This window comes from Nothoprocta perdicaria, unplaced genomic scaffold, assembly GCF_003342845.1.
Source record: "Nothoprocta perdicaria isolate Ctin4 unplaced genomic scaffold, notPer1 scaffold_23, whole genome shotgun sequence".
In the NCBI taxonomy this organism is placed as follows: domain Eukaryota; kingdom Metazoa; phylum Chordata; class Aves; order Tinamiformes; family Tinamidae; genus Nothoprocta; species Nothoprocta perdicaria.
The window spans coordinates 4583239-4602404 of NW_020455455.1; the positions used below are offsets into that span (position 1 = coordinate 4583239).

Here is a 19166-nt window from a genome sequence, read left to right on the forward strand (position 1 = left end):
TCTTAGGACATCACACCTATCTGACTGCTTCTGTGCTCTGAGCAGAAAGGGAGGTCCATCCTGTTCAGTTATGATGATTTTGAGACCTTCCCTTAGAGGAYTGAAAGAGAAAAGTTTCCACTTCTGATACCAACCATTACCTCAGGGCACAGCTTCATAAAAGGCAGTCAGAAAGGTTGGTCTTATGCTTGAATGCCATTTGGATTTGGGTGCAGCCAGGACAAGCCTTTCTTAGCCTTTCTCTTGGGCAACTGCATATGGAAAAGGAGCAGCAACAGCATGGATATGTGCGTGGTTGCATTGTATACTTGTATCAAGCTTCGCTGAACTGGGAACTCTCCTGTTCCTGCCTGACAGTTTACATTTTTGGCTTGAGCATAAAGAAACAGGCAATTTAAATTGTAGTGATCATATAGAAATCTGAAATTGTGGATTTTGGGGGGCTTTTGACCATTCCACATGGTCCCAAAGTCTGTGTGAAGAGTAACAAGTTGTGGYGGGAGATCACCTGCAAATAAAGGAAGATGAATAGGAAAGGGAAAATTTAGGGAGAGAAATAGAAGTGTTCTTGAAAATCTTCAGAGCAATCAATAGAGATACTGTGCAGCTCTTAATTATTTATGATGCTGTTTCTCCCATCAGCAGTCAGCAGAAAGCTTTCTGTGGAAATATCGTGGATCAGTTGAATGTCTTGACTTGCTGGTCTAACAACTGACCCAAGGCAGTGGAGTACAAATGTAACTTATCAGGATCCTGTTTATCTAAAGCATCTTACATAACATTTGCAAGATTAAAAGGGAACAAATAATACCACAGTGAGATTGCAATATCCAAACAGAAGACTGCGTACTACCCTTTGCACCAGCTGCCGCTTTTTCATCCTTCCACAGCAACCAAGTAACTGTCAGGCCTTTACACAGGCCTCTGTTAGAAAATTTTTGGTATTGCTAGCTCTGAGTTGCACTACATACACATATGGTACAACTAGTAACAGTTGGTCCCTCCCAACTTCACACTTTACCACATGTGCTTCTGATTCTATCTGAATGTCCACTGTGAATTTTGAAAGGCTATAACCGCATAGTGTTGGCRTGATAATCAAGAGAGGAATTGGGTAAGATGTAAAATATGTTGCCATAAAAATAGCTCACAGGTTGGGGGCACCTTTCGGGAAAGAGCTGATTCATGATATGCACTGTAATTCTGCTAAAACCCTTATGACAAGATAGATTCAGAGGCACAAACTCCATGGTGGTGTGAGGGAGCTGAGTGGGACCAAGGATCAGTGTGACTGGCATCAAAGTAGAAAACTTAATGATCCAGTGGTTACCTGCTGGGTTTCGGTATTCTTTCAAAATAACTGTGTACTGGTCCCATGTATTTGGTACCCCTCTTTCTCCCTAATGAATCTTATCCCATGCTTGGACCACCATCATTTTCTGAGTCCTCTTTAACCTCTTCTCAAGCCTTCTGTGCATAGTTTTTCATGATATACAAGAGCTTCTTCCATTATTTTCTCCACTTTCACCTTTCATCACTCCTATGGCTGGGCCTCTTCTGTCGTGAGACAAGAAACACCTGTGGTTGTGTCCTTGAGGTTGTTTGATAGAGCTGCTCCTGGTTTCAGTGCTCTCCCCAGCTCTCTTGTGTCTACAGAGAACCCTGTTGTCCGCTGGAGCTTTATCTACTTTTCTCTTGTGTTACTATCTCTAGAGCATGTGTTGTTTATCAACCATGTAAGAGCCAAGAAGACTTCTCTCATAAACTGCTTTGAAGGGTGCATGCACTGAAAGTGATTTATGCTCTTACTTTTTTTTGTTGTTTGTTGCCTTTTTTAAGCTTTTCTGATATCAGTGTGAAAGAGAGAGTATGTACTACAGAACTGCACCTCTAGCTGCTTTTTTTTTTTCCATCTGCCCTTGCTTTGTGTTTCAGTGCATGCAGCCCCTTTTCTGAGGCACTAGATGAGATTCACATTTTGAATTTGGGATTCCTATTTGAAGGTCTGAAGTTTTCAAGCTAACTTCACAGTCCTCTTGCTTAATCCCCAGCTGATAGAAACACTGGCTTATTTTCAGGTCTGCTCTCTGTTAACTTGATGTGGCACATGGGAGCAACAGTTTATTTCACGATAGACGCAAGTGAGTTGCTATAATGATGAGCGCTCTGGAAGGTAGCAGATTTGGGAGTGTAAAGCTTGGACAAGAGTGAAGATGTTAATGGGTTCCCTAATGCAACAATGCCAATAGTGTCAGCAACCAGAAGGATGCTGAACTGTATGCATATGAATTTTCAGGGGAAATAAATAGGTCTGCAATTTGCTGCACAAGCTGAGTGAAACAAAACGTTTGATAGGTATTCCATCTTTCCTCTGCAGTGATTCATGACCTCAGACAACGAGAACAACTGTGGGTACAGGTGGTAACTGAACATAGCTTTGTTCCTGCATCTGCTTCAGTGTGCTTCATGAATTTAATCTTTCGGGAATGTCATTTCTCAAAAAAAATAGCAAWACGTGAACAAGACCATATTTTGCCTGATGAAATTTCATGGGTGAATAGGTTTTCTTCTTGTGTCTTGATGGTTTAATCCATTACTGTTCACATTGTTATTCATTCAGAAGGAAGTATGTGAAATGCTTATGGAAAAACTGTCACCACTTTCCGATAGCTGTAATACAATGGGAAAAGCCAGCTGTTGTGCCCTCTGTGGCACACACATGTTTTCCACCACAGCATGATGAAATATCATTTTCCTCATAACATCTAATATCCATCTAAGACTTTGTGCATTAAGAGTAGTCTTCTAGGTGCCTTGCCATAACTTTTATCTTTTGAATGGGTGGTGAGTCATGGGGATACAGTTATGCTTCACTAGCTCCTCAAGTTGAAGGGAATTAATGTTTTCTTTGGACAGAACCTAAATTGCTTTTTCTTGGTGAATACCATCTAACCACATGTGATGATTACTTTTAGTAAGTCTAAACATAATTGTATTGTAAGCTGCGCTTTGGTTGAGGAGAGAGGAATCARTGTTTATGTACCCTGTAATTACATGGTATTTACCACAGATATCCTACTGCTCCTTGTAACTTACCATGTAATTAAGTGACCAACATTTATCATCAGACCAAAGTGTGTGTTCATGATATGTGTCTTCCATGAAGCAGAACAATATTGTGATTTCATTTCTCAACCCTTCCTAAATTAACTAGTTCGCTCTAAAGGYGTTTTCTGTTTACTTCCTCTGACTTTTCCTGAAGTATTTAAGCCCATCAGGTGATTGTTGGAAGGCTTGCATAAAACATTTGCAATCAGAGTCATTCATTTGGTGCTTCTTTCAGAACATGTAACATGACATACTGAATGTATGAAAGGTGACTCTTGCAAGTGTCTAAAAGATGTTAGCAGCATATGTTTTCACATATTCTTGGGGGTACTTAGGCATAGAGATACAAATCAAGTTTCATGCTTTCTTTAGCACGCGTTCCATTGTGCTGTCAGGCATTGGGATAAGTTTTATTCATCAAACCATCTGTCTAACAAGGCTGATTTTTRAAACATTCAGACATCTACAGTCAGGCTGCCCATCCCAGCATGTGCATCCCGATGGTGACTTTATGCTTGGTTTAAAATATATTAACAAGTAGAGCCATGAGATTTGGCAGAATTGTGTTTTAGTAAGAAGTTCACAGTGATTATGGAMAAATTAGCTTCCTGCTGTTGTCTCTCTGTGCCTATTGCAAGTGAATGCTGAGTGGCACAGGGAGCTGTACACCAGGAACAGTCCTACCCGAGTCTGCTTCTACCTTCTGATGTTACAGGGCAGATGGGCTGCTCCGGAACTGAGGTCTCCAGAGGGAAGGATTGATCCCTTTGGGCTTCTGAGCATCTGTGTGCATAACTCCACTATAGGCCCAGCCATGGTGGATTTTTTTATAACAGGCAACCTAAGAAACCTTTTAAGACTTTTTTTCCGCYTTTTATGGCAGTAAGGAGGAGGATAATAAACGGGACAAGCAGAAAAGCCATAATATAATTAATCTGAATTTTATTAGACTGTGTGGCAATATAAGACGACAGGCACACAGCAGCAAAAGAAAAAAAAAAAAAAAGTGTATTTTCAAAGCAGTGCAATAGTATAGCAATGTGATTTGAAGACAAATCCTTTTTCCTTTAATGTTTTAAAATATTAAATGCTACTTCCAATTCCTCCCAAACTGCTTTATTAATGACAATATGTGTGCAGGCGCAAAAATATTTTCCTCAACCTATGGGATAGACACCTACATAAGAAAGCGAGTGCAAAATTATCTCTCCCCACATCAACTCTATCTAAACCTCYCCCTAGCATTTAGCAGCTTCAAGGTTACTGCAGTGACACAGCTGCTAAAATATTCAGCCTAAGCAAGATAATCCTCCCACTAAAGACTTTTCTCTGGTTCCAGCCTGTCTAGGAATTGGGCTGATCTTTGTTTGGCTGGAGGTGAGAGCCTCTTGGGCGCTATCACATAGCAGTATCTCACCAAGTAGATACTATATTGCATGTGGGTCTCTATGGCTATGGCCAAGAATTCTCTCTGGGGATGTAAGGTACTGACTGGAAAGAAACTGATACAAGTTATTAGACTCTAAACAACCTTTGGTTTTGTTTCTTTTGAACTTGAAAGCATTCACAATTCAGAGGCATCGAAGATATGTGAACAAATACATTAGTTGCAATTAAATCCCGAGATTGGTTGTCGTACTTCACAGTGTCCTCAGTTAAAAATACTTCTTTTCCTCCTATACTCATTTCCAGTGGTAACTACCAGCCTCCTGACAAGGATCATCTTGTGGTCTGTCGTAAGAAAAACCTCTCCTGGAAGAGTTTTAGAATATGTAATCTCACTGCTAATTTAAAGGAGGTATTCATCAGATTGGGTGGCATTCCACCACATCCAGATCATGCAATTTTTGCAACAGCAGCAAGTGTTACAGCAAACTGGGAAGCTTATTGGTATTTACTTAATGCTGTACAATAAACATTGGCAATTTTTCTAGGTAATATATTAACAAAAGAGCAGGAAAAATAATATCAAGAAACAAGCATTGCATTTAAACAGCTATATGAGCTAACACAGAGGTATATGCAAAAACATGAGAATTATGGCTAGTTTTTCTCTTTTTTTTTTTTTTTTTTTTTTTTATTTTTTATTTTTTTTCTCTCATGCACCTGGACACTCAGGAAGTCCATGTAAGGTTGTGCAATTAAGAAGCAGGGTTAATTTTGAGCCTTACGGGATTTACCTTTCAGATATCCCACTTTCCAGATTGAAAGAAGAAACAGATTAGTTACCTCGAACTAGCTAGGTAAAAGCAAAGCCAAAAAATATCCATATAACCTATCTCTAATTCACTTTTGCCAGAAGGCTGCAAATAAGTATAAAAGAGCATGAGCAACTGATTCATTTTTACACTGATCTTGTAAGCCCATTAAGGTATTTAACTTTCAAGGGCTGTCCTGGAGATCTGGAGTTGCTGTTATCCTTTTGTTTAATTACACCATAATCTTAGTGCCATTACAGTGATGATAATGTTCTTCCACAGACATAACAATAAATTAGCTATTTGAGATAAATGACATTTCTTAGTTTACTTCAGTGAAGTATCAAACAATTGTTAATGTGATCAAGTGGGATGGGGTGTGAATGTAAATGACATTATGTGTTTCTAGGATTCGACATCTCAGGATATTCTGGCATTTTACTATTGTAAGTTTCCCTTGAATTTGTTTCATCGTGAAACAATTGGTTGAGAAATATTAGGGATATCAAAGAGAAAACATATTTTAGAATAGATGAAAAATAAGCAATATAGAATTTGGGGGTCTGTGCCTTAAATACCCATAGAGTATTTGTCAACTTCATCAAATAAATATGTAAAGCAAAACAATTCCTGTTTTTTTTTTTAATCTCCTTGACACATCTTGCCATTTTTTCATCAAATATAAAGGTGTTTTCTGAGTTCTTTTGAAGTTTAATACCAGCAACAAGAATAGATTCATGAATTTTTACTGTTACTGCTGTGTAAGAAACAAAGGTAAAAGAAGTGATAGAGTAAAAATAGACAGATGGAGAACAAAAAGCATACTGAAAACATGTGTTAAAATTTTGAAGTTGTTTTCAGCAGCGGTAATTAAACTAATTACAGAAAGATTGCCCTACTGGGCTTTCAACCAAGCAGAAAACTTCAGCTCTGCCCTTTTCCAAGTGAGAAAGGGTCATAAATGCATGAAACATATTTTGAAAGTATACTTTGATATGCAGAAAAAATATGGGGATTCTTACGGAAGAGTAAATTGAAAGAATTTTAATGGTTGATGAAGTTCACATACCCTTTATTAATTATGGGCATGGTCTGGTTATTCTTTCTATGATGTTTGTTATTATTGTACTGAGGTAAATTATATAAAGGAGTGGAATTAAACCAAGGTAATAAGCATTCCAGAAGAAGGTTTGTACACTGACAGTCCAGACAAATAGCCTCTAACCTAAAGAAAAGGTATATCTGAACTAGTAATATTTTGTCACCCTAGAAGTAGTTCAGAGAAGAATAGTTTCAACAAAAGGGCTGAATCTTTTCTTGTCACTCAGAAGTATTGCAAATAATGGAAACAAAGAGATGCATAGGAAGATGGAAGCATGCTGGATGAAACAGAGGTATGGAATGTATGGAAGAGTCTTTCATAGGAGGAATCTGGTTTCTGTAAGTCTCATTTACATGTGGCACAAGGCATGTTTTGTTCTCTTTGAACAGAGACAACATTTTTGCAAACCATTTGTTCTGTGTGCTGCAAGATTTTGAAAGTAGCTTTTGAATGGCTAATGATTCATCAGATACTGATTTTTGGTATAGCTAATTTTTATGTCCTTTATGCTATGCTAATTTTTAGTATAACAAATATTTTAAAAGGAGAATATTCAATGTTTGGGAATGACTGCAGGAAAACCAATTGCTTTCAAGGTGGCACCTTTCGATGGTAGAATAATATGGACTTCTTTGATACTTTGAAAACACATATGTGCATATTCTGGAATAATACTCCCATTTTGCTTCTTACGTTGATCTAACTGGTGGTTATGTGTGCCCGGTTAACATAATTCTTAAAATTTTCTGGCATTCCTACTGGGGGAAAGATTGATTGTGCTGGGGGCAGATGAGGCCATTTTCCAGATGACCATTGTCTTCTCCAGGATCTTACTTTAGAGAAGATGCTTTAGGGAATAGCTGGTTTTATAGTGGAAGATGTTATGGATTTTATTTGAGGATTTATGGTTTCCTTTTGCCCACATCTATTGGCATAATCTGGCATATGGAAAAGATCTTAGATGGGATGTCTGGAGCAAAGCACACCAGTTGGGCTAGACCAAGGGACAAGAGTGGTTTGAGCGGGGAAGTATGTGGCACACAGCACACACAACACTGTCAGTGGTCCTCAGAGCACACGCTGCAGTTCTCTTCCTGCCCTTTGCTAAGCTATTGCTAGTCCTTATTAAAATATCCAGTTACATTCTTATAAAGTGTGCAAATATATATTATTCTTATTTCACTGACTAAAATTGGGATTCCTAGCTAAGAAAATAATAAACTGTTTTCTGATTTCCCCATTTAATTTATTTGATGTTTTCTGTAAACAAATGTGAATATCCATGAATTGCTCAAATGGTCTTGTAGGATCATATCATGAAGATATGTTGAGTTTTTGCTGGGTAGAATTAAGTGCAATAATATTTGTCTCAGAATGTGCAAAGTCTAAGAATTATTTTAGTTATTTTAATTACTATTACAACATCAATCTAGCAGAATGTTTATAAAAACTTTTATATCATGCTTCTCAGTCTTTAGTCTTTTTTTCCTGCTGTCTTGGCAAATACTAATTTAACAAGAATAATGAATGCACATTTTTGCATTCCCAGTAATGGTTGCCAGTGATAGACAAACAATGTCAGAGCTGTAGGTCTGTAATAAATACACTAATATACCAAGGCAAATTGTGGAAGATAAATTCTTCAAAATTGCTTATAGCAAAATTAAGAGAATTCAAGTACTCAGAGGCAGAGCTTTAGCTCATCAGCAAAAAGGCATCCTTGGCATAAAAATTCATTTTCTTCCTTCTCCYTTAAGTTGAGAGCAGCTTTTCTTTGTCTTGGTCAGTGATGTTTAACTCTCTTTCACCGGAAGCCAGACACAGAACGCAGGTTTGACTCCACAGAAGGATTCTTTTTTAACAGACCTCTATAAGTTTCTCATACTTATTATCTCTAGTGTCTCCTTCATTGATGGTGGGGAAGTAGATCTCTCTGATAGATCTCTTCAGATCTATCGGTAGAACTGATTCTTAAATCAGATCCTTAGATCAGATAGTTAATATATCCACGTTCCCAACAATACTTATATGCTAGTCTACACAGTATAGTAGTTGGGCTAACTCTGACCTCCATCAAAACTGGACAGTGTTCAGGATTTGAGATAGCAAAGTTCCAATAGGAGCTGTCCTACTCAGGAGGCTGTTTCACGGCAACATGGGATGCTCCCACACATGGGATACTCTGCATCACCCCAGAAGACATGAGTTATACTGAGACCAAAGCAGAAGAACCCAGAGAAACAGGAACCTCCTTTACTGTTTTATGTCTTAGTTAAACAAGAAGGGATTTGGAGAAAAGTGATCAGTAGAAGTTATGTAATCTTACCTAGTTTAAATAAGAAATTAACAGAGAAATGAAAGAAAGAATACCACAAGACATTTTGTGGTGGATGTGTGTCTCTCCTGAACTTGTTGCTTTTCTGAATATTCAAACTAAAATCAAGGTTTTCCCTTGGGCAATCTGGGCTGAAGCATACTGTTTTAGGAAACCACTATACTTTGGTCCTTCTTTTTTTTTTTTTTTCAGAAGCTCCTCTGCTATTTCCCTTCTAGTTTATATGCTGTGAGAGCAACCCAATAAACCCACACTGAACTGTTCCCTCGAATGGCAGCTATGCTTTAGCCCAGTGACAGCCTCTCTCATGCAAAACTTTTCATCGTGCAGCCACTGCTGGCAGACAGTTTCTTTTCCAGCTAAGTTAACCGCAACCCTTTGTTTTACTAAAGCTTTAGACATATGGTTTTACTTAGAACTAGCTGTCTGATTAGAAAATGAGCATTTTCTTCTTGAGCATTGCGAAAGTCTCATTTCTTTGTACATGTAATATTTTATGAGATAGTTTAAGATTTTGTTTTGTTTTCACAAAAGGAAAAATGAATGATTTGGGTTTTGTTCCATCTAAAACTACGTACATCTTTCTCTCGGTCTTCTGTTCCCTATGTCATCTCCTCACATCTCTGATCTGGGCTTAACGTACCTCTCAACAAAAATACACATCATCTGTCTTGCCTGTAGATCAGCTTGGTCAGGCATTTGCAGAATGGGTGACACAGCACTTCCTATGGTAAAAAGAGCCTTTACTGTAGACTTCCTGACATGCTCCAGATATGCTGCCTGGTGTAGAACAGTTAACTAGCCCAAAGATACACAGAACCTTTTGAATTACAGAACTGATATTCATGTCTGTAACTGAAATATGAATGTTATGTGGTATAAAATGAAAGTTCAAAGGCCAAAACATGTAATTCAGGAAGAATATTTCATACAGTTATAGAATCATTATGGTTGGAAAAGACTTTCAAGATCAAGTCCAACTGTAAACCCATCACCACCATACTTGCTAAACCATGTCCCTAAGTGCCTCATGTACATGACTGTAGATTTGATATGTATATTTATTTTATGGAGCTTTGGTTGAGCTTACATCACGGAAAGACATGTTCTCATTGTCTTCAGAACTGTAAGAACAAGGGAAAGAGACCTTTTTATTTTCTTTTTTTTTTGAGGAATATGTCACAAACTACATATTGGATGGTATTACAAAGTGTTTTTCAGGAGAACCACATTTCCAACCCCCTCAAAAAAAAACCCTCCTGTTTTAGAACTTATTTTTCTATCTAAGGATAATGAGGTAGTTTTATGAATACAATGGGAGTGACTTGAACTGAGTAGGTGCTAAGAATTACTAAGTATAACATGATATATTAAGTGTTTGATTTTAACTGAAACCTTCCACCATCTACTAGAAATTAAATAAGACAAAATAAAAAGAAATCTCTAACAAGATGCTAAATATCGGAATTATTCAAATAAACAATGTATTTATTGCAAAAAAAAAAATTAGGTAAGGATTATACTATCATAATAGCCTTCAGGACATACTGATGGATTTTCACAGTGGAATCTACTCACAAGACAGAAAAGTATAGTTTGTGCTCTGTAGTCAGTATATGACTGCTTTTAATATATAACAGATTATTTTAGAGATTTTTTAAAAACAGAAAAAAATACTACTTAAAGTCTTTTTTATTCTAATTCAGCTGGATGCTAAAGTCCACGTAAAGCTGAAGACAAAAACGATTGGACAGGTTTGAGTTCACATTCCTTGTTCATGCATGGCCTTACAAGGGGGAAGATAGCTGTCAATACGGATGTTCCATTTTTCTGTCGCTTGTGTCAGATCTTCATGATAGCGACACAGCCCCCTTATCTGTGTTGATTTGAACCTGTGTTCTGATATTCCTCACACTTGGCAAACTTTGCTGAAAAGCTTTTTCATTTTTGTGCACACCTAGAAGTAGTAAACACACACACACACACACACACACCAGCAGGCACTCACACACAGAAAAGCCATAAGTAGAATTGTTGTCATCTTCAAGATTGTTGCCTCAATAAATTTTGCTCACAGATCAAGTGATATGTACCCAGTGTTATTCCTCTTGAAGGCACCAGTTCCTCTTGAATGCCCACAAAAGGGCAGCACAGTTCAATTTTGCCGTCTCCACATGTAAACCAAATTTTRGAAATGAGTCTGCCAACGCAAAAGCCAAGGATTGAAGAGCTGTACTCTCTTAGAACATTGTCTGCCATTTTTGACCTCTATTTAACCAAGCAAGTTTACTGCTAAATGTATTAAAATGTAACATAAATGTAAAATGTAATGTGAAATGTCAAATGTAAAACGTAAAGAACATATTTGAACGTAACGTAAACGTAAACGTAAACGTAAACGTAAACGTAAAGAAATATTTGAAGACAAAATGCATTTTTAAATCACATCAGTGTCCTTCATCGGAAATGTACTTTTGTATATAAGCAGTGCTGTACATACAGTTTTCCCTCTTAATGTTTGTGTGAGTCTGCATTTGTTTATAATGAAGGCATTGGAATATACCTTTTTGATATACAAACGACATATATTCGCCCATCCTTGTTTTTATTTATATTTCCTATTTGCTTCSTTTACAATATTTAGAAGCAGATTGTGCTTCTGGGTATAGTATTTCTGGAGAGACTTGGAAGAGAGCTCTATAGACCAGCTCCTCCCACAAAGGAAAGATTAAGCGGTTCTGGAAATTGTAGGTCTGAAAAATTCTTCATTGACTAAATGAATCAACTATGAGCATTTACCACTGTCAGAAAATCAGGTCACAGATACTATAAGCCAATTTTCTGCAGAAGTCCATTCAGGAGTAAGTTAATTTTACATTTCCTGCTTTCTTTAAGTTGTGGTGGCAATGATAAAGTGTTCAGGCTCAACAGTAGCTTTAGCCTTTGAATCTCTGGGATGATTTGAAATGACTTTGTGTTTCTTTCCATGTTGTTCTGAAGCATGACTGGAGTTCTCATTAGAACGATCTCCATGCAAGGACTGCTTGCTTTCCAGCTATCACCCACCTCCTGCTTTCCATTTTTGTCTAAAGAAAAGCTGCATCCGGCAATGCAACGCTCTGTGGTTACTAATTACCTGGACTGATTTATTTACTTATGTGTTCCAGCACAATGAAGTCCCTTCCGTTCCTATTTTATCTGCCTTACTGTTAGATATAATAGGGACTTTTATACTATAAATGGGATGAAAGAACGAAAGGGAGAGTRTATGTAAAGACAGGAGCATTGTGCCAAGGATGAATAAGCACCGAAGTATTAAAAGTAGCTGTAATATATGAATATGGCTTCAAAGATTTTGCATATATTGTCTTCTGAATGTTTTTGAGGAGTAGCTACAAGGTTATAGATCTACTCTAAAATGTGTGGAAATTCATCTGCACATGACCCTAGAGCTCATAAGCAGCACAAATGAAAGTAGGATAAGTATATAGAATGCCTAAATAAATATCAGAGAATACAAGGGAGTGACATTTTAAAAGCAGACAGAAATAAATAGGAAATAAAATGCATTTCAGGGATTATGCTTTGGCAGAACTGTTTGCTATCCTGAAATGATGAGTAAAGAGTAAAATTACAGCTGCAATTGCATATTCCAAAAATTCAGATTTATAAATGTTGTACAAATGCAAGGGCAAATTTCCTTTTAACCTCTCTTTCTCCCTTCCTATCAATTAGCAAAAGAGAAAATTGGTATTTTCTTGTTAACTCAAAAAACTCCAAATTTTACTGTATTTTATCCAGTCTTRGCTTTCTTTTCTTAATTCTCGTACTGTATTCACTTGAATAGATTTCCTGGTACTTCATCATAAGTGCTAGCAGTCATACAAGACAACGTTTCCAAACAGCAGTCTTTTTCTTCTATATAGCAAGGTATAAAATCTAAGCCTAGTTTAGTAAACACAGTACGTAAGTATTTAAAAATAATTACTTCAAGAGAGGACAGGAGTGGAAGGATGACTAAAGCTCTCCAGAACCTTCAGTTGATTTTTCTGTGCTCTCAGAGATTTCTTGTATCATAAGTCATTTAACAAGTCTGTCTCATTTCCCAGTGGTAAAAATGGAGGTAATGCCATCAATAAAGTGGTGTTGCACACTAACAGTTTTTGAGTTTCTAGTTGCCTAGAAACAGGTATCTCTATCTTGAGTGTAGCTCTCTGTAGTTCTGGATTTTCACAAGAGAAGGAATATCCTCGTTTAAAGGTAGATTTGTATACTTCTTCTCTTGTGTTGTAGTCCAATGATGCTAAACATAAGAAGGAACCTCTTGAGCTTGACAGTAAACTGGCTTGGGGAGGAAAACTAAATCTTGCTATAACTGAGGAAGTAAAAGAAAAGGCACAAACCAGCATAAATCCTGTTTAAATTGCAGTGGAGACTGCCAGCTTGCCAGTAAAGAATTGAGTTTCTGTGAAACAGCATCTTCCAAAAACAATTTTTTCAGTTAGAAAATTTCCAGCCAACTCTAATGTTCTTCTCATTACTGGGATGTTTGCTGTGGAATGCATTTCATTAAATCAATAGAAGGAGAAAGAGGAGAAAGAAAGAAGCAGTCCAGCATAAGCTATTATTTGGTAGACATTTTAAGAGCTGCTGTGCCAATATGACTTTTCAACATCTAGCTGTAGCTCTATTCAACTTAAAGTTTGTCAACTTGGACAAACAAGGTAAAAGCTAAAATGGCAAAGACTCATTATACAAGATGGTGGTTGGTAAATTAGACCTATATATTGGGGTGTCCAAAGAAGTTAGTTGCATCTCTAAAGTGAAGTTGACAAGCCTAAGTGATACAAGCACATTTGTAGAATGTTTATTGTTAAAATGGCAAGGATTTTGTAGCATTAAAATAAACATTGCTTTGATTTTAAGAAAATTGTAGTGTTACTGCAGTGTCATCTACTCACCATAGATGGCTGTTCTTCCTCAAATAAAGAACTCCAGTTCCAAACCAGTTAGTGGTTTTGGATAACTCCTTCTGAGAGAAAAATTCTGTGGCACAGTATAAGTCAGAAGAGAACTGTAGAGTCTGGGATGAGCAGGATAAATGAGTGAGAGCTACAGTGAATGCATTGCAACTGCACCTTGGCTTATAAGCATGAAAAATACCTCTCTACACCACCCTTCATCTGACTTTTGTATTTTCACTTTTTTTTTTTTTTAACATTATCAGCTCCTTTTGTCTGAAGCTCTCCTTTAGTCTTTGTGTCTGAAAATATGAAAACTGGTTAGCCTCTCTTCTGAAGAGGTGACCTATGGCAGAGATGAGACAAAAAGGCAAATTGCAGGAAAGGATGGAAAGCACGATGGAAGGTATATGGTGGTAATTGGCTTGTTTCAATTGTGCTGCATTTCTGGATTTTGTCCATAAATGAAAATGTTCTTCCTCTTTTTTTGCTCTGATTTTCTTCCTAAATGAAAACTGRCTTCTTGAGGTGCTACTTTTTTGTGTTCATCTTGGATTTTCTTTTTCTGGTAGTCAATATGGACTTTTTTGTGCAATTTTTAACACTTAATTCACTGTGAAATTGGTGGGAGTTTTATTTTTTCTCTGGTGACTCTTTAATATTCTGGCAATACCTCATTAAAYATGCCACTTTATTAAATCTTTTAAGAAGTTACTGAAATGGTCTCAATATTTTTTTCTTTATTGTAGGTTTCATATATACTGGAGAAGTTGTGCATCGAATGCTAACAGCCACACAATATATTGCACCCTTAATGGCAAATTTTGACCCCAGTGTGTCAAGAAATTCAACAGTCAGATACTTTGATAATGGTATGTAGCAGTCCGTCACAATTAATGTATCTGTGTCCCTTGACTCTTCTTGTTTTCCTAAATAAATATTTTTGAGGAAAAAATCAAAGTTATTTCAAAATATTTTTTAAGTCACAGCCTAGATGAAGAATGTGGCTAAACATCTATAAATAGTTCATAATTCAGAACATGGTTAAAGAGTCACGAATGCCTTTTCCTAACTGAATAGGTGCCTTCTGGATGTTAAAGTACACAAATTCAAATGCTAGCCTTCAAATGCATGTTCAATTCAAATGCATGTACCTTTTACTTCTCTTTATATACATATTTAGGAAATACAGTCTATCTACTAGTTACAATGAAAATAGCATTGTGGATTGTGATTATAAACATACACAGAGGCAAGGAAATTATGAGGCTAATAAATATGCCAGTGACTAAATGTGCGTTGAGTTCCAGGATTGGAACCCAATACACTCATCTACAGCAGTAGACCTAAACATTTTCTTGTCGAAATGGTTGAAAATATAAATGGCAAGCTGCAAAGTTATACTTGAGGCTCTTGAGGTGAAATACTTCAAGGGCCTTAAACTTGGCTACTTGTCTCATGAAATCAGTTGCAATCAGCATTTTGGAAACATGACCTACATGATTAAATGACGTCTTTTGTCTTATTTCAGGCCTCTATTCACCAAATACAAAGGCTCTAACTATGTATTTTGAATTTAAACCTGACAGGTAACATAATACATCTGTGATTATTTTAAATGTTTGTGGGTAATCCTGTTCCATTGTAGGAACATAGTGCACACAGTGAATTTAAGCACAAAATACAAACATGGCTAAAAATAAGTCACATTTCCAAACAGATGTGTTATCCAGAAGCTTCGTTCTGAAATATTTATTTCCCAGATCAGAGTATCAGGGATCAAAATATATCCTCTAATCATAAGCTTAATCATAGTTTAGTAATTATTTATAGAATTTATTTGTTACAAAGCTAAATAAACCAAATTTACATGAGAAACACTGCCTCTTGCATTAAGAATCTTCAAACAGAAAAAAAAAATGGTTATTTTCATCCTATAAATTAGTTTAAATCCTTTGATTTTCCATCTGCACTGAAAGAATCTGAATATTCTGAGAAAGATGTTAGTTCTTTTTTTTTTTTTTCCTGACTTACAGCCTTCCTACCAGGTGTAGCAGGCTGTGTCACATTGCTTTCATGGTTGGGTTGATCAGTCTTTTGAGAATTTTCAATCCTCCTCATGCATAGGATATGATATTCTTTGGGACCCACGTGCTTTTTAGGACAAAGAATTTGCTGTCTTATTCCAAATTTCTTTTCCAGAAAAGAAACTGAGCAAGTTCCATCTTTACTTCCTTATTTCTTACTCATTCCTGCCTTATCCATCTGAGCACATGCGCTTCTTTAGGACTACATCTAATTTAGTCCAAGTTTCACTCGCGGAACTTGTCTCCAAGAAACTTGGAAGGAACAAAGAACTTGCCTCCACATGTGTGTGTATAAAGATGCTGGAAGTGAAAAGCGATGTATTGGAGGCTGCTGACCTCCACTTTAATATGAAATTACAAGATGTACAAAAATCTGAGGAAGTCAAAGACTGATTATAAAAAGTTGTGCTATTTTGCTCCAAGAAAGTTCTTGAAGTTCCTCAGAATTCCTGTAAAATTGAAGTATTCAGAAAGTATTTAATGAATGTAGCCACCTCACTGTGCACACAAGGAGCATGCACTGCACCAGCGAAGGCCAGTGATGGGATGACCTTACTGCAATATGCCTCGAAAATGTGCACATTCACAGCTTAACAACATTCACTGACAAGATATGTTAGTGGAAGTTACTGCCCAGAATATCTATGACAAAAAATGTTTCAAGGAGATATCAAAAATGCATTGAGGTAGCAGCACACCACCCAATCTCAGTAGTCTAGCAAGAAAGGAAATTAAAATGTTGTGAATCAAAGCACATAACTCACATTAGTGGTGAAGAGGAGAAAGCGTACAGGCTTAAATATGAAAAAGACACATTCACTTAACAGTTCTGGTGATAAGCGTCTTTCAGCCAAGCAGCCTCAATGTGTTTGTAACCCTCAGCATCTGTAAAACATGCTCACAGGGTATGCAAGTCACTTGGGGTACATTTTTAGTGTGATAAATGGATATTCAGCCAGAGAACTCCCATGAATATTAACAAGTCTCCTGTAACTAAATTGCTGCACACCAGACTCAATATTTACCCTGTCCATGGATTCTTAGTGGTTTTAATTTAAACTACGTTTATTTATTGCCAGCACCTAGTATTCTTCAACTTGCAGAACCTCAGTAAGTGCCTATACTATGCAGAAAAATTAATGCTGTTTATATTAATGCATAGTTAATGGAAGAATTTGAATTCCTCAAATAATAACTTTCACAGAACCAGCAATACTATTAGCACTTTGCCTTTCAAAGCCATCCATCTCCATGTATTGTGAGTGGTGGAGACAGCAGCACACCTGAACCGTGAGTGCTGGCTCCTGTCCTTGGTGCCTGTCCATTACTGGTATGACTTTAAGCAAGTCACTGGCCTCCTCTTGCTTTAGGAGATTTGTGTGTGACTGCTTGAGGTAGTTAACTATGGCACTACGGTGTCCACCTTTAAGAGGATTTGGCATGAAACTTGCGTTCATAGTATCTTTGGCACTTCAAGATGCTGGGCTGAAAATTGCTAAACAGAGACAAATCACTGTTCTTGTTTCAAGTAACTGAAGTTAAGTACTTTTCTTACAGCCAGTTAATATTTGTCTCCCATTTTTTTTTCTTCCCTTTGCCTCTCTACCCCCACTCTGGGGTTCACAGGCACAGCACTAGTTGTCCAGTGGGACCATGTACATCTGCAGGATAATTACAACCTGGGCAGTTTCACTTTTCAGGCCACCCTTCTCAATGATGGGCGTATCATTTTCGGCTACAAAGAAGTAAGTTGGGTCTGAAAATTGTCATTTAAATAGACAAGTCACTTTATACCTGTCAGGAATTTCTCTTCTTTTTTTCTTTTTTTTCTTTCTTTTTCTTTTTTTTTTTTCCTTCTGGATACTTGAAAGTTCAGCTGTATAAGATCATTTTCATATTTTGCTTGTAAGATTCCTTTTTTGCTGAAAATGATAATATTCATTATCATTAACATATTAGGTAATATTCGTGTGATGGTCTTCAAAGTCACTTGCTTTGTAGCACTGATATGTTTTGGTCCCTATTAAGATCATCTACTTTAGTTTCTTGACTTTTTGTCTGCATTCTTCAACTGTTCAGAATTTCAGTTTTTCTTATTTTAGATTATAGTTTTCCCCTTGATAGAGTCATGCTGAGTATATACATAGAGGTGAATTTCATGCAAATGAGTATCCAAAGGTAGATAAACTCATGTGTGTAAAGGCATAGCACTTTCTTTAATTCATGGTCATTTTAATCTGCTTGGCATGGAGGATTAATTTTTTTTTTGAACATGTATAAGCCATATGTGAACAGGTAATCAGTGATATAAGTGATCATCCAGACTTGTGGAAGTTTGGATTACGTTCTTACTCTGCTACAGGCKAATTGTGTGTCATTTTTCATGACTCTGTCGTAGCTGTGCACATAATGAAGCAGAAATAATTGTACTCCTCTCTCCTTCATTAAAATACTAGTGATGATCTGGATTATTTTACTAGTGGTAGTAATGTATTCATTTGAGATACCTGTATTTACACCTTGCCAACAGTATTGCTGCGGAATAATCTTGCTGGATAATTTCTGCAGTCCGCCAGAAACTTCCAGTGCACACAGATGCCTGACTTTCTTTGTCCTAATAGATATGCACAAGATCTGCTCTGGTCCTCAGGTTGTTCCTGAATGTTATAGAGGCTGGTACTTTCAATCTATGCAAATACAACTTATTTCAGTGTTGACATTAGCTTCAGGAGAGCTTTGATCTTCTTAGCACTGTGGAGCTTGTGCTTGGCCACAGGCATACTCAACAGAGCTTTGCTTTTCTCCAGTTGTTGAAAATGATAATCTTTTGAAGACTGTAGAAATGTTACTGCCTTCCAGGCCCAGGGAAGGGACACTGCGTCAGTTTGTAATTTAAAGACACTTCTGACAAGAATTGCATATGAAATCTAGCACTGAAATAGTGACATTTTCAAGAAATCACTGTTCTTGATTATCAGATGCTTTGCACTTTCTCTCACCTTCCTTCCCTGTGAAAAATTGATGTAACATGAAAGATAGAAGCTATTGCTTTAAAATAATGTACAAATGTACAAATGTAAATGATGATGCAGAGTGCCAGGCAATGGACACTTTCCTTCAGTRAGGGAAAAGGACCACTTAGTTAACCCATGTGGTTCCCTGGAATTGCCTGTAACTATATCACGTAATCTATTATTATTATAGATTATCATAAACTCAATAAATTCAATTTTAGAGGTAGTTAGGCTGTTTACTCTCACTGCTTCTATTGGGAACCTCTTCCAAAACCAAGCTGTTTTCACCACAAGGAGTATTATTAGTATTCCTTTCATTAATCCTGAGATGGAAAGAATTAGAGTCTACAAATCAGATAAA

The 19166-nt window shown here is 36.9% G+C and overlaps 1 protein-coding gene across 1 annotated transcript in view; it reads left to right on the forward strand.

The window, feature by feature from the left end:
- PLXDC2 (plexin domain containing 2) overlaps positions 1–19166 on the forward strand; it is a 241609-nt gene that overhangs the window by 161493 nt on the left and 60950 nt on the right. Inside the window, exons 5-6 of the mRNA XM_026039454.1 lie at positions 14454–14576; positions 17418–17536. Coding sequence (XP_025895239.1) covers positions 14454–14576; positions 17418–17536 — 242 coding nt within the window. The remainder of the gene's footprint in view (positions 1–14453; positions 14577–17417; positions 17537–19166) is intronic.